Below are 16,362 nucleotides of genomic sequence, written 5' to 3'. Positions count from 1 at the left end.
AACCGCTCACAACTCGACCCGATTTCCTGAGTACCAAATCAATCATTTAATTTCAACTTTTATAATTCTCGACGGGTCTTTAAGCCCCCACCAGCTTAGTGTTCAGATAATCTATAGCCCCCCCCCCCCCAACATAGTAATTATACCATAATGGGGGGGCTATAATTTCATGGGGGGCTATAAGGGGGCTATGAGTTGATAAAGACGATTTCTTGGTAAAGTTTACTTTTTCAATTATTTTTATTTGATGGGTACATTATATAATTCGTTATAACATTCCATGCGAGCGTAATTTCTTTTTTTCTGAGCCTGAGAGGTTTCTGCTGTGAACGGGCCTTATTTTCAGCTTTTCTGTTTGCCCCGTCATCCCCAATCCTTTATAACCATAAAACCAGCATGTTTGCACTGTTTAAAAAATTAATTTCTCACCCCTTAGAGATTCATTTTGTCACTGTAATTTGCCTGAAGCAGTAGGCGATTTGGTGGATTTTTGATTAAAATTCTGAAAAAATAGTGTCAAACCAAATTGCATGAAACATCGACGCAAAAAAGTTCAAGCATTCATTACTCGATGTGTGCTTAAATTATTTTTCCTTCTGTTTCGAGCCCAAACTCAAATTTGTGTGTACAATTTATCAAAGTTTCGTTTCAAATTCTTGGAAATGACTCATTTGCGTGAGCATGTTAAATGAGAAACAAAACTTGCTAAAATTTAACGGAAACTTACCGAATCTAGACTCGCACTAATTGGCTAACGTAAAGAAAAGTAAATAATAATTTCTCAAATAAATAGTGAAGTTTAGTTAATTGTAATTATTGAGTAGAAACGGCTGTGTTTTTCCTTTTGTACGAGCGAAGAATTTTAATCTTTTGCAAATTTGTTTAATTTTTGGGATTTTGAAGCAGCAGATTGTTTTGAAAGTTGGATATCTGAGCTGTTATTTGCAGATTGCTGGAACTTGTCGGGCTTGTTACTCTTTAGAAGAGCTACTACCTAACTCAGCGGAGTGAGAACTGAAGTGAGTTTTTTTAACAGCTGGTATGATAAATGTAAATATGTCCTGACCTGTATACGGTATTTTATAAAGTTTTTTTTCAGAGGCTCATGTAGATTATAAAAAATGTAAGATTCTAGAATTGCTAAAATGTCTGAAATCTGCTTCCGCAATCTGCCGAATGAAATACAACTTCTAGTGATAGATGTTGTGAAGCGGAAGTTAGAGAGACTGAATTGCGATGTGCAAATAAAGAAATTTCAAAAAGTTGATCATCAGTTTTCATTGGGAGTAGTTGCGGAGCAGATAGAAAGCGATCAGGTATTCGAGTTACCTAAATGGGTGACGTTGCTCTGTGACATGATTGTAAGTCACAGTCAATGTGAAGGCCTATTTCGCAAAAATGCTGCTGATTCGAAATTACAAAAGCTAAAGGGAAACATGTTACATCTTACCAGCTTGGAAATATCCGGGATAGAGGCTGCTGCTCTTCTGAAAATGTGTCTTCGTGACATGGAGCCAAACTTGTTCTCGAATGCTTTCACAAAGCTATTAATTTACATTTGGCAAACATTTGCTAAAAATGCTATGCGTGAATCGCTAGTCCTTGAAGCAATTTTGCTATTACCTCTACCGTATTTAGTGCTATGTGGTCGATTGTTTTCTGCTTTTAATAGTGTCACAAAGAAATCTCTTATCAATAAGATGGATGCTAAAAATGTAGCGATATGTGTTTCAATGTCATTATTCACACTCGAGAACACGAAAGTTATAACTGCTAGTGCTTTAAACGAGATAGTCGAATTCCTTATAGAAAATCACAGAAAAATAGGCACACTGACAACTGATTTGCACAGCTTAACTATAAAATCAGTTGAAAGGAAATCTTTTTCATCTGGCAAAAAGATACCATTTTCGGAAAAACTGCGAAAAAAGGCTACTGGAAAAATAAGAAAGCCAGGCCACGAGACGCCGCGGAATAGTGGACGAGAGTTGTGTGAAACACCGCGAGGGTCTTCTAGGCAGACATGGATGGAAACTGAATCTCATGGTAACGAACCAAAAGTAGGAAAATCAACCTTGTCTGTTCTAAGTGAACCTAGTTCGGCGAATCGCTCTCCTAGCTTCACATCGGGAATGTTGAAAAATGGTCCGAAGAAAAGCGGGAAAGGATGTGTTCGACGAGCCAGTATTTCTATGCCAGATAAGTCTGAGATGCCACGTTCCGTCTCCAGCGTACGGAAAAAGCGAGTCAAAATCGATTCGAGTGCTTCCAGTTCTCTAAATGAAGAGGTAGATGATAATTCGTACAACTTGTCAAAACTTAATTTTGTAACCTTTGATTCACCCCCCGGAAACAGTTTTGGCGTCGAATCAGATGCCGATGATTCGCCAAGTGAAAACAAAAGCAACACGCCACTTATTTTAAATGCGGCTTCTGCGGCAAGGGCTACTCGGCGTCGCTTGGAAATGATGAACGTCTCTAAAAGATGTAAAGCAGAAGTTCTTTGCAACATGGATTGTCAAACTAACGACTTGAACATGTCTTTCACCGAAGTCGAAGTCAGCAGAAGCAAAAATTGCGTAAAGCCAGTTGATCATATTATATATAACGCCAATGAAGCTGAAGATGAACATGCAGTAGTCGAAGATTGCGGAAATTTAGACAGAACTCGAAGTGCAGCAAAACAGCCGGTTAAGAGGTCAGCACTATGTATAATTGAAGAAGATGATTTAGCCCAACAGCGAGGTGAAGAGTCAACTTGGCAACCTGCTAAAAATAGTTCCTTTTCTGAAGAATTTGCTAATATTCAGGCTGCAGATCTTGAACAGGGTACTTGTCAAGATTTTTTGACTACTGAGGAAGAGCGGAGACTCAGTTTCTGTCTGGTATCCGAGTCGCACAAAAATAATTTCAGATCACTTAAAGAGCTTTGGGAGCAGAATTGATTGAAATAGTTTATTATTAGTAATTTTGGCTTGAATTGTGTGTTGATTTGTGAATTGATTGTTATTTCTAGTTTACTTCGACTGAATAAAATTATGGATCTTGCCTAATGAGAGCAAACCCAGAGCTTCTTTTCCGCTACCTAAGACTGTTAAAAGAAAGAAAGGGGCTTTTATAATTGCTCTCAAGCGAAGTTTGTTTCAATTATTTTTAGCCGTGTATTTTGTAATCCAAGAATTGGTAAGTTTTGCTGGTGTCTTTTTTACTATTCAAGAAACGAATTATATTGCTCCTCTTCGACGACTTGAAGACTCGTTATGGTGGTTTGCTTTTTCTGCGAATTTTTTTAATATAGTGTTTATACAATTCATAAGCAATCAAAACAGTTACGATCAATTCAAATGAAGTGAAATTTTTTATCCGTTTGAATTTGAGACGATTGCTTTTTATTTGCTCTCGAACAAAGTTCTTGACAATTATTTTGTCTATTTTTTGTGTTTTTTTGTGCGACCGATTTTGCGTCTGACCAGCTAGTTTGTTTTTTTTTGCTCGAGAAACGGAATAAACTGGTAAAAACTAAGGGCATCATGTTGATCAGAACTTCTGAGAGTCTTACTAGTCGCGCACAGATACTGCCGAGGAATAATAAATTTATAGAGTGAAGAGCAATTCCTGGGAGAACTGGAGATCGCTAACGTAGGTGAGCAGAGGTTAAAAGTTCTAAATGCCTACTAAAAAGGTCACGTTATTTCTGGTCGAACATTGAATGTTTAGTTTGTGAACTTCGTTTGAGAGCAATTTGATTGAGGTTATGTTTAGTTCTCGTTAGACAACAACGCTAGTTAGCTTTCAGTTATAGGGGGTATTTCGGTTTAAAAAACCACGTTTAGTTCCACTGAGCGTTAAAATCTTAAAAAGAAATTGTTCGTCCCAAAGCTTACAAAGCTTATGATACTGTATCAGACGAGTAGTAGAATATCCAAATTATCTGGAATTGCAAATTGGTTGTTTTGTTTTCGGTGCTTGATACTTATGTTGTTTTTTCAGAATGCAGGCAATTAAATGTGTTGTTGTGGGCGATGGCGCCGTGGGTAAAACCTGCCTCCTTATCTCGTACACTACGAATGCGTTCCCTGGTGAATATATTCCTACGGTGTTTGACAACTACTCTGCAAATGTTATGGTGGATGGTAAGCCAGTGAATCTGGGTCTATGGGATACTGCTGGTCAGGAGGACTACGACCGACTGCGTCCTCTGTCCTATCCGCAGACTGATGTCTTTCTCATATGCTTCTCGTTGGTGTCGCAGATATCCTTCGAAAACGTGCGAGCCAAGTGGTACCCGGAGGTACTACATTACTGTCCAAAGACGCCGCTGATTTTGGTAGGGACTAAACTGGATCTGCGTGATGCCTCCAATGGCGACCAGTCTCGTGATAGAGCGCGATCTTCTCACGTGACAACTGCACAAGGTATGCAAATGGCCAAGGAGATCAAAGCGTACAAATATCTGGAATGCTCCGCCTTAAATCAGAAAGGCTTGAAGAACGTATTCGACGAAGCGATCAGGGCAGTCCTAATTCCTCCTAAGAAGGAGAAGAAAAAGTGTTTTATTCTGTAAACTGAAGGAGCAAACTTATTGGTACATCTATGTATAATTAAATGGCAGTGAAGAAGTAATATATATCTATCATTCGTTTACGAATCTAGATGTCAGGACTCGTTGTGATTCTTATCTGCCTTCTATCTCCATTTGAATGCTAATTGTGCATCATTCTTAGTAGTTAATTCACATTTTACAATCAATTTTGAAATTGAAACGAGGAGAACTATCAAACGCATTATGATATTGATCAATAATTTAGCGCATACAATAATTAAGGTGACTTCAAAATAAGGGTAGATCTTCAAGTTTTGAAATGGTTGACTTATCTGAACGTATTGTGTATCCTGTCTTTTAATAGCCGCAAAGTACACTATTCAATAAAATGTCCTTCGTTTCAAGGAAATAACAAGGAGCCGCGACAATGTGCATTTGAATTGAATGCAGTTGGTTTTCTTCGATATTATCGGTTTAAGGAAAAAAATGTAGGGTTTGAACAAAAACGAAGTTTCTAATCTCCGAAGAGGGAAAAAAACTTCCATGTCAATCGGTGAAAGAAAATATTTTTTTTTCAAACGCTTTGAAAAGGGTTTACCGATAGCTAGCTTTCATTTTTGCATAGCGTATAACGATATGGAAACAATGTTTAATTGCTCTCGAAAGAATTTTGAAGCAATCATTGTAAAAGTGTAGGCCTTTTAGGCAAAATTTTATCTTGAACGTTTTTGCGCTTTGTTCCAGAACATTCTTTGACTTTCTGAGTGAAATTTGTTCATTTTTGAGTGATCTAAGTTGCTCTCATTCCGGAAAAAAGTTGGTTGCTAAATTGCGATTGTATGATTAGAGATCACAGGGGCCGGATAGCCGAGTGGTTAATCATTCTGTGGAGGTCGGGTGTTCGAATTCAGATTAAAGTGGCGAGGTCTTTATTTTTGTCCTTAGTTTTCGTTAAGTTTGTCTGCTCGAAGATGTTCCAATATGATAAGTTACGATTGAAAGTGTAACTTTCGTGTGCTGAATATTTTTACGTCAGTGTTTTTGGTGCCACAACCCTAGCACCCTTGTTTTGTCTTAAAAAATACTAGTGTAATTTGTTCGTTTTAATCTTTCGTTTTGTCTTTGTTGGGTTTTAAGGGTCAAGAAATGTTTCGATATCTTACATTTTTGGCCAATATTTGATTTTTAGCTTAAGAGCTGATGACTGAAGTGTCAATAAAAAATTGGTTACTTTTATTTTGAGCAAAATCTTCCCTTTTAAGCTCTGGTCGTCTTTTAAAAGACAATGAAGGATTTGTTGTGAGTTCTGATGGATTTGAAGTCGATACTGACGAAAATTTTTAATTTTCGAGTTCTGCTTCTTCTTAACTATTTTTGACTGATGTTTCTTTTCACGATGGTTTCTCGCACGTTTATAATGTTACATGTTTTCTGTTACATATATAATGAAAGATTTTTAGATAGATTCGAAGTCGAGGCTAACAAAAATTTTCAATCAAGTGTCTAATTGTGCTACTTCCTGACTTTTTTGCCTAGCTGTTGTTTTTGACCTTTGCTTTTAACGATGGTTTCTCACAGGTCTGTTATGTTATGTGTGTTTTCTCTTAAGTTCCTGATACAAAGATATTGAAACCAAAACTTCCAGCAAAAAAATGAATTGATAGTTATTATCAATCTCCAAAGAAATTCACCTTCAACCATTTACGCATTCACCTGTAAACTAAAGTCTGTTGCCTTTAATAATTCGATTGTATTAACCATCGGGTACAACTTTTGGCTTTAACAAATTCGGCTCCAAATATCCTCAACAAAATTGTAGTTTTTTCTCTAAATTTTGCTGTTTTAATTTATGTCTTGTTGGCCTTTGTGAACTGAATGGCCGTGTTGTGTTTCTGGAAAATGCTTTTAGCAGCCCATAACTTGACACACCTTACGAGAAATTTTATTTTAGTGTTCTTTCGTAATTGTGTTTTCATTGTTTGACTTTTACAATCTTGAATTTTTTTTCGAAGAATCAGCTTGCATGTGTGTGCAAATAACAACTGATTTTCTGGTTCTTGATTATACCCTTTCCAGAAGACAGATTTTTGGGATATTTAAAAAAAATGTTTTTAGACTAGCGAATTTGGCAGAACGTTTTACAGCCAAAACGGGCAATAAGCTAACCGACGTAAAATATTCTCAGCTGTCCTCCTTTTTTTAATTATTCCAATTTTTGCTAGCTGCACTATTTTTTTTTGGTGACAACAGCCTTTTTGCGTCTTCCCACAGAAAAATTGGACTCTATATGTAGCGAAATCAAAAGGAATGAACGGTGTCTGTTGAATAGAAAATCTTTAAAATCTAGGCCGCTTAACCAAGTCTTCTCAGTTTTCTTGTTCTCAAGAGATGTATGTTCAACTTATTCCGAGAGAATTTTTGCGCAGAATTGCCATCGCAAAACAATCGGTAGTGAACTTAATATACAATTGGTGCTATAGGCTGATATTTAAGTTCTTGATTACTGCAGGCCAGTTGAATTGTAAGTTTTCCCAAGTGGCCTGATTTGAGCTAGTTTGTATGTTGGGATTTTGTTGCTTAGATCTTTCCATACCACGAACAAGTCTGTTATGAAATTTTTCAGTTGCACAGTTAATGGCATTCAATTTTAACAGTAAACTGTTATTCTATTGATCATTCCGTGAGCATGAAACAAATGTAAAATAGATTGAAGAGTAGTTTCAAAACTAGATTTTTAATCAGCTTTAACTTATTCGATAATCGAAACCAGATCAGTATAAGAGCTGAACAAGTGCTCAGAATGAGGTTCAGCATTTTGTATAAAAGGTGTAAGTTGGTAAACTCCAACCGAGTTAATACCCTTGTCAGTGTCTGGCCATTTGCCCATACAGAACCCAGATCCAATTCAGATCCGCTCGACAATTAGTCAAATCGTAGTCGAAAGTTTGAGAGACAAGGCAAGTCGCCAAAGCAAACAATTTATCATATTGTGCTGTGTTTTGGTCAAAAGCTTTAAATTGTACTGCTGTAATATACAGACCAATGTGGGAATAGAGATTTTGCCGAAAATTCGTTTGGCCGAAAAATAATTTAGGGAATTAAATTCACGCGATTCCTTCTATTGAGGGATTTTTATTTTAAAAAATGCGAGCTAGTTTTTTGTTTTCGGTTAATTTTTGTAATTTTTGGAACAGTTTTGAAAAGCTTAAGACCTCAACGTTCTTTGTGAAATTCCATTTGGTAGAAATTTATTTCTAACGCCTGCTGTTGTTTTATGTTGGTATCAAGTCATTGGAGTTGTGTTTCTGCTAAACTGAATATGATCTGACAATCTGCATATTGAGCGTCCCCGTCAGAATTGAAGCACTGAAAAGGCACAAATCTGATATTAGTTTGAGATATTGAGCTTGAAAGTTCAGTTTCTTCAAATCTCAGTTTAGTAACTTAGTTGCATGCATAGTATAACAACTATGTTATATACTTACTATTAATAGAGAAAGTAGCTTTATTTTAAGTTTTGCTGGTCAATAAGTCGCTCTAGTTGTTTAATTTTGAAGCAAACTTTGTCTAGCAAAGAATTTGAGGACACAATTCATTCATCATAGTGCGGCCATCGCTGCTCACTCTATTTAAATAAATTGGTCATACGCTCACAAATCAAATATATATGAAGCTTGTATAATCATGCTTACGAGACAGACAGTTTCAGAAAGATTTTTGAAGTTATTTTAAAATTCTATAATTACAGCGGAGTAATTCTTCGACGAATAATTAAATCATGCAATTCCTTCCTGTTTTTGGTCAGGCAATATAACTAGTATTTTGAATCTGTGATGGTGACAATTAAAAAGGGGAAACATTTTTTTGTATGTGATTTCTCAAGAACCTAGCTAATAGTTCCCTTTATCGACAAGAAAGTTTCAAGGAAACTATATTACTGTCCAGAATGAACACGCTACTTTCAATCAGAAAGTTGAAATCAGCCAAAGGTTTTTTGTAACCAAGACTGTATGCCCCAGCCAAATGAAGACGAAATATATTAAACTTCAAATTCCTGTACTCAGACAGCTGTTTCGCTCTATTTTTTTCTAACGGGTTCAGTTGCTTTAGTATCCTCGCAATAATTCTCTATTTATTCATAATGCTCGGAAAACTGCACACAGATGGCGAATCTGCAGTAGATTTAGATAGTTTGAACGATTCTGTGCGGCTGATATAAAAGTACCACATACGGATTTTGTAACATGCAAGATCGGAAGGTAGAAAGGAACCAAACAGACATCGAGTTTAAAATTACAGACATCGAAGATGAAATGCGTGCAAAGCAATAATTGTATTTAAATTTAAGAACCATTACTTTTGCCAGTTCATCGAAAAATCAAACGTTAAAATTTTATACCGCTGCTGTGAAAAAAACATCTTAGATTCTATATTGTTAATGTTAAGTGATACAGCACGTGCTCTGGATTTATCGACAACTTTCTGAATAGACCATCTTTAAAAACAAATTTTGGAAACAACATTCTGCAACTCTAGGACTCATCTTAAAACCCCTTCCTTTTTTTTGTCTTCGAAATTACATTGTGGGGTGGATGTGTGAAGGGAGATTATCCAGACTATCGAGTTGAGGCCGAGGAAGGTCGTCAAAACTGGTTGGATCCAAACTTTACAGCCCACCCTCAGCCCCCCACCCCCTCCCTGTCGCCTTTCAGGTCATCGAAAAATACGATTCATCGAGCGGTTTGCTTGTTGAATCGTTATCGCGTTTTGACCATGAAATACAACCTAAGAGCTAAAGATCTGGTCCAGTCTGAAGCAAACCACGATAACAATTCACCCCCCTACTCAATGTTCTTTGAATATCACTGAAAAGGTGCCAGTTTCTATGTCTCCCGTCAAAAGTTACTCACAGGAACAAACCACTGGCAGTTCAGTAGAAAACGTTATGTCAGACACCTCAACTGGTTTAACACAGCGGATAAGCGAACTGACAATAAACGACGACATCTCGTTTCCTGATTCCAGTTGGAACTATCCTTTTTATCCCGACAGAAAAGATAACCTATATAAAGTCTCCATCTTGGAGCACGACTTGGTCAGGTCCAAGGTGAGGTACTTGCATTGGGGTCCAAACTACGATGAATGGGTGTGCTTGAAATCAATTTGGGCGTTTTCACAATTCACTCAACTTTTGTGAACAGTGAAAAAGATAACGAAAAAGCTATCTGCCCGCATAGACGAGTTGGTTCAATCTGCAACACTGGGCAGTGGCCCATCAGGCCCCAGTGACAATCGAAGCAAATTACCAGATTTGAAAACTATTTGCAGTAAGAATATTCCAACGATCTGCTATATCCCCGTGAAGTTTCGAATGCCATGGTCCGGGATTTTTACGTCAATCATAGAGGACTGCATCTCAAATCCTGACTTTGTTGATAACTGGAAGAAGTTTTTCGCAGTTAGCAAATGTACTTTGCATGCTTCCAACAGAGGGGGTAAAAAACATAAGCAGCAGCAGGAAAACTCAATGATGAATGGATTTGAGTAACGGAGATCAGGTGAGTATGCTGCACTTTGGTACGAAGCGGCTTCAATGAAGCAAGCGAAAAATATAAGTAACAGGACAATGGAAGCGCTTGCCTCCCGAGCGAAAACACGTTGTCTTCAAGGACAGTTTGGTCGTGCGGCAAAGATTTTATCATCGGAGGGAATAGCACCCGACAACAGGAAAACACTCATTGAACTCAAAAAACTGCATCCAGAGGAAAACGAAATTCTTGAGCCGTTGGAAGACTATAGCTGCGAAGCTTATCAATTCGATTAGGGAAAGGTCCTTTTGCAGCTCCAGTCTTTTTCGAAATTCACAGCAGCTGAGCCGTCCAAAATGTACCCAGAGCATCTTCTCCACGCAATCAATTGTTCAATTTCTGATCAATCCAAGCGGGCAATGAATTCCCTAGCCAAATTAGTGAACTTGGCCAGCAGGGGCCAGCTCGCAAGTTTTGTGGCTCCAGCTTTCCGTAAGGCTACATTAACAGCATTGAATAAAAAGAAAACCGGCGTTAGAACTATTGCTGTGGGTGAAGTTATTCGGCGCCTTGTTGCCAAGTGCATTGCAAAAGAAGCAGCCATCGAGGCGGTTGAGGTGTTTGGTTCAAAGCAGTTGGGAGTTGCTGTCAAGGGAGGTGCCGAGAGCATAGTGCATGCCACAAAAAAACCTTCGAAAGAATGAAGTGTAAAAAGTGTTGGCATACTTTTTGATTTCAGAAACGTCATTGATTTCAGAAACGCATTTAATTCAGTGAAGCGCAGTCATCTCCTCGGCTCAACAAAAGTTTTGATGCCTAGTATAATTTCATTTGCATTCTTTTGTTACTCGAAACATAGTGATTTGTTCTTCAATAGATCAATTGTTGACAGTCAGACAGGAGTGCCACAAGGTGATCAACTAGGTCCACTTTTGTTTTCATTGGCCATCTGGCCCCTAATTGACGAAATCGAAAACAAAATACCGAATCTCTTGCAACATTGCTGGTATCTTGATGACGGAATTATTGCAGGAACCGAGATCGAACTTTGTAAAGGGTTAGGAATTCCCTCAGAATCAGGAGAAAAATTTGGTTTGAAACTCAGGAAGGATAAGTGCGAGCTTTGGTCAATCAAAAGCTTGACAAAAATTGACAGTTTGATCAAGAGGAACTGTGTAGATGGAATTGAAATTTTAGGAGCTGCTATAGGATCTGATGCTTTTGTTTCCTCTTGTTTACTCGAACGCGTTAAAAAATTAGGGGAACTTGTAGACAATTTAGCATATGTAGACGATCGTCAATGTGCTCTTGGTATTTTGCGTTTTGGCCTTGGTGCTCCCAAAATGGTCTACTCTTTGCGATGCAATTCTCCCTCGAACGAATCAAATAAAATCCTTCGGTTCAGCGTGCAACATTTGAAGGTATTCTTGGAGTTTTGTTGTCAGACACCTCTTGGACCAAGCATGCCTTCCAATCAATAAAACCGGTGTAGGAATAAGACGATCAGCAGATTAAGTTCAGGCTGCATACGTTGGATCTGTTTTTCAAACCTCTGTTCTTGTAGAAAAATTAACAGGCCATAATCCAACTGAAGACATCTCATTTGCGTAAGCAGTTGAAGAATTGAGCGAAGTTGCGACGACATATCCTTCTCAAAGAAAAATTCAGGAGGAACTTGATAACTCAGCCTTTGACAACTTGTTAGGAAAACAAAGTTCCATAAGGAAAAAAAGCTCGCTTATAATCTCTTTCTCTGTCGCAGTCTGGTGCCTGGTTATCCGCAGCCCCAATTCCAGCTCTGGGACTACACCTATCTTCCAATGAGTTCCGTGTTGCTCTCAGAGAAAATGTCCTTTTTGTAAATCTGGGACTCTTGATGTAATGGCGACCATGCGGTGTCATGCCATGGTCGCGGTGATATGATCTCTCGTCATGATCGTATACGAGACAAAATTATATCAGCTTGCTCGGGAGCTCTTTTGTCACCCATCTTTGAACAGAAAAGTTTACTACCCGACAATAACTCCAGACCGGGCGATATCTTCTTACCTGTATGGAATGCCGGTCAGCCAGCAGCTTTAGACGTTACCGTCACTTCTCCCTTGCAGTCAAGCCTTATTATAAATGCGTCGGAGAAGAGTGGTTTCGCTCTGTCAGCTGCTGAGGACAGGAAGTACGAACAGTACGCCCAGAATTGTGAAGTCAGAATTCAATTCATTCCTTTGGCTTTCGAAACGTTTGGAGGATTTTCAGAGACAGTTCGTAAGACCCTCAAAAGAATCGCTACTCTGGCTGATAACAGAAATTTGCAGCCGGCGGGGTTGTCGGTAGCCTTAAGTAGGTTATCTCAATCAGTCTCTGTTACAGCAATTCGGGGGTCTGCAATCATGCTCCTTGCAAGGGATGCGAGATTATAGACACATATGAAACGGGAGCAGATCTTTAAATCCTTGTTGCAGAAGTTAGGAGGCGAGTCGGCATTGAATAGTGTGTCGTCCATCAGCGGGGACAATCTATAGTGATAAGTTTTTGACTCACCCAATGAGCGGGGAGCCCAAATTAATTGAATTGTCATACTAGTTGCACCTCAGTGGCGGGTGAAATGTGATTGTCCAGAACAGGAAGTTTTACCTCAAACAATTTTTCTAAAAAGGAAACTATTTTGATTGCATGGGTGATTGCATGGGTTGAACTGATAACAATGATCGTTGATCGTTTATGAACCGAGATTTTCTAATTGTATGAATGTTAATTGTGGTAACATGAATTTGTTGTTTCTTTCCCATAAAAAAATTTTAATAATAAATTTGTCAACAATTTCTTCTTAGATTCTATTATCTGTAACAGATGGGTAATCAGCTGCTCTAATTTGCTGTATCCATTCAAGATCAGTTTTATGAGGTTTTAAAAATTGAAGTTTTTCCGGTTGCTCATCAGGTGAAAACATTATTTGCGAAATTAATGGGAAGAGATCATCAGTGAAAAATCCAATAAAGGAAGAAACCAATAGACGAAAATCGTCTAAGGGAATGAATTTTTGACTTGCTGATACTAGTAGTTTTTCCGGGTAGAATCAATGCTATAATGTTGTTTAAAAAAATGAAAAATGTGTCCAAAAAATTTAATTGTGTTAAAATGCCTTTTGATGAAATCATAGGTATCAGTTACATTCGGTTCAAACTATCTTTGTATAGTTTTATTAACCTTATTTTTTTGAAAAGAAAATGAAGTTTAATTGTTTTGCTTAATTTAAAAATTTGCTTAAAAATTAGGAACAAAATTCCAGACAAACAGCCAAAAAGACATTAAAATAGGTTTTCATTTCCTTGTCTCATTGCGGTTTTTATAATAATACTTAAGAACTGTTAGTGAAGTTGTCTAGATAAATTTCTTTAAAAAATCAAATGTTCGTACGAGAATTGAGTTGATGGTTGCTATTGGAAAGTTTTATCAGTTTAGCAGTATTCTTTCGCGTTCTATGAACCCTATGAGGAATTAATTTATCTGTAATTCTAGCTAGTAAGTTTTTATCTATGTGATGAACTTGATATTAACATTAAACTCTATTGAAGGGTTGACAAGTTTTTTTTTCAAGAGCTATTTCAAAATATAAACCTCAAGTCTTGGTACATAACGGCTGTAAGAACCAAAATAATGTGGAAGCTTCAGGTAAACAATCAGCGTTAGTTTCAAAAGTGCCCAAACTTTATTAATTTCGAGCTTGATTGCATTTGGGATCCAAAATAAATAAAAATGATTGCAAGTTTTTTGTTTCGCCTGTGCTTTTTTCAGCAACATTTCGAAGATTGAGCTTCATAGTGTCAAGTTTTTGCAAGTTAGTGTCAAGTTGAAGCTCAAAATGTCGGATTTTGGCTTTATCAACTGGGAGTCTAGAAATTTTTTTGGCAACAGGATGCCTTTAAGAAGTTGCGCTTCTATTTTTTCCCGGAGAGTGGACAAATGTTATCAAAAGTTTACCCAAAATTGACTCATAAGAACTTGTCTTACTTTATTATTTTTCTTTCAACAAAAGTTCTCTTTTGGTTACAGAATTAACTTTAAAAAAGTATTTTCTCGGAGAAAGTTTGTAAATGAATAAGAATTTCTCGAGCAAAAAAATCATCTTGCGTAGTGAGAGTATAAATCAGATTACTGTTGAATGAAAAGGTGTCTGAAAAACGATTGCTGAATTTAAACATGGATCAAAATGGTTTCGCTAAATATTGTCCTCAGGGAAAAAGATTCAAAAATGATGCATTATGTGTTCGCAAAATAACAGATTTTCGAACTACGCTATTTTACAAATAAAGTAGGGAAAATTGATAAATAACAAATCTGCGTTATGAAACACATTTTTGAAAGCCAACTTCATTGGTTGTTACTGAGACAGGTACAACGCCACTGATATTGTTTAATTGTAAAGTTTGCCATGTATCGAAGCTTTGACCTTTCTCATTCTTTTATTTTCGCGACTAGTAGTGAGAGTACATTGCAGATCTTGTCATTTATTGCTAGCAATAAAAAGAAAAACTTAAAACTAACGGCTCGCAGGTGGCGTAAAAGTTTGTCAGTTATTAACTCACATGCTCCGATTCAATAGTTATTTCCAAATACGCAGAGTTTTATAAATGGCATTAACCTTTCCATGATGTCTTAAAATGTTTCTCCTTATGAAATTATATACTTTGGATTGAAGCTGCCACGACATACGACAACTAATTTATACCGGATCACCGTATTCGTAAGTTAAATGATGAGGTGCGCGACTCAAGCCAGATGTGATTAGACAGACTAGGATTGCGCAGAGGGTGGATAAACGGCGACGTTCTGCAGTCTGACAGGCCTACTTACTGTCTTGAAAGTGTGATCAGGGCCACATCCAGAGTCTGCACACTCTGATCAGCGTATGCCTACGATCTTGAAAATCCGATCAGAGCCCCGCCCATGATCCCGATAGTCTGATCAAAGCGTAGTCTAGAGTATGAATAGTTCCCTGTTATAATTTTGATGGTCTGAACAGCGCCTTTTCCAGAGTCTCAGCGGTTTGATCAGACATCCTTTCAAAGTCTACAAAGTATGCACAGAACCAAGATGTTCAACCGTGAAAACAGCCAGTCTCCCGAAAACCAGAATAGATAATTAAACAGTTTTAGCTGATGAAAATCTAAGAGCATTCCAAAAACTAAGTTCTGGTAATTGTTGTTGAGCTAAAAATTTTTGTTTCCTCAAAAATAATAATTTTTCAAAACTCAAAAACCATATATAAAAAATGACATCTATTTTTTGAAAACAATACATCAATGATTACTTCCAGTTGAACGATTAGAATTGTCAATCGGCGAACTCCCAGTGGGTGTCCCGAATGGGTCTGGCACCACCAGTGCTTGACCCACTTTGGTCTGGCACCTCCAGTGCGCAACCCAAGTAGGTCTGACAACTCACTGAGCGGCCCAAGTGGGTATGACGCCACTGTACGCGTTTCAAATTGTTCTGATCAGAGCCGGTTTTGCCCTGAACGGTCTGGTATCTCTTGTGCTGAGTACAAATCAGCCTGATCAAAGCCGGTTTTAGCCTGGACGGTCTGGTACCTCTTGTGCGCAGCACAAATAAGTCTGATCAGCGTTGGCGTGGGCCGAACACCTCATCCTGCGTGATAATGGCTGGCTAAATTTATTAGACCTTGACAAACTGACCATTCTAAACCCAAAATGGGTGCTACAAAGATAATCGTCCCTAAATGAAAAACGTAGGATAAATGAATCAGGATTATTTCAGCTAACGCAATGCGTTGACCTAAACAGATAAATTAGATTCGCTTTTGTTTTATACTCTCTGGGTATAATTTTGTTTCAAAAATTTGAACAAAATGTAGGCACGGTGAAAACGTTTTTAGATGCAAAATTTGCATTTTAATTATCACAAGCGTTTCTTTCAAATCTTGATCAGCTATTAATACTATATCCATCGCTTTTTGTCTCAAAATCAGCTTCATGTATCAATATATTCCATTCTTTTCACGCGTAGTTGTTGAAAAAGATGGACATAAAAATTAATACTCAAAACTGCATTTACAGTCATGATACTTTCATATGTTGCATGCATCAACTTGCGGTTTAAATATTACTCATAAATACGTACTCATAATAAAAAGTCATTCTTTTTTGCCAGTCCTGGTCACTTAAATTCAAAATGACATTCTTATTGTTCTTTCAAATTCAAGCACATTTTACGAACATCAAAAACTTGAACACATTGATGATATTATCGAGCAAAATTAAACCTTGTTTTGAT

The 16,362-nt window shown here is 37.5% G+C and overlaps 1 protein-coding gene across 2 annotated transcripts; it reads left to right on the top strand.

Annotated features, from left to right (window-relative positions):
* Positions 1 to 714: 714 nt before the first annotated feature.
* On the top strand, positions 715 to 4,749 carry LOC142339338 (ras-related C3 botulinum toxin substrate 1-like). Of its 2 annotated transcripts, none has more exons than XM_075389317.1 (2): positions 715 to 1,007; positions 3,991 to 4,749. In XM_075389317.1, the coding sequence occupies exon 2, from the start codon at positions 3,992 to 3,994 to the stop codon at positions 4,562 to 4,564; it is 573 nt and encodes a 190-aa protein (XP_075245432.1). In that variant the 5' UTR covers positions 715 to 1,007; position 3,991; the 3' UTR covers positions 4,565 to 4,749. The 2 variants fall into 2 exon arrangements, with proteins under 2 accessions (XP_075245432.1, XP_075245431.1); XM_075389316.1 differs by having other exon boundaries at positions 717 to 1,019.
* The last annotated feature ends 11,613 nt before the right edge of the window (positions 4,750 to 16,362 follow it).

This window comes from Convolutriloba macropyga, chromosome 5, assembly GCF_964194025.1.
Source record: "Convolutriloba macropyga chromosome 5, txConMacr16.3, whole genome shotgun sequence".
In the NCBI taxonomy this organism is placed as follows: Eukaryota; Metazoa; Xenacoelomorpha; order Acoela; family Convolutidae; genus Convolutriloba; species Convolutriloba macropyga.
The sequence above is the reverse complement of the archived record's forward strand: the minus strand, read 5'-3'. Positions and strand labels throughout refer to the sequence as shown.

Excerpts from the sequence above, each read along its gene's own strand:
- LOC142339338 (XM_075389317.1), top strand. The coding sequence starts at position 3,992 with ATGCAGGCAATTAAATGTGTTGTTGTGGGCGATGGCGCCGTGGGTAAA.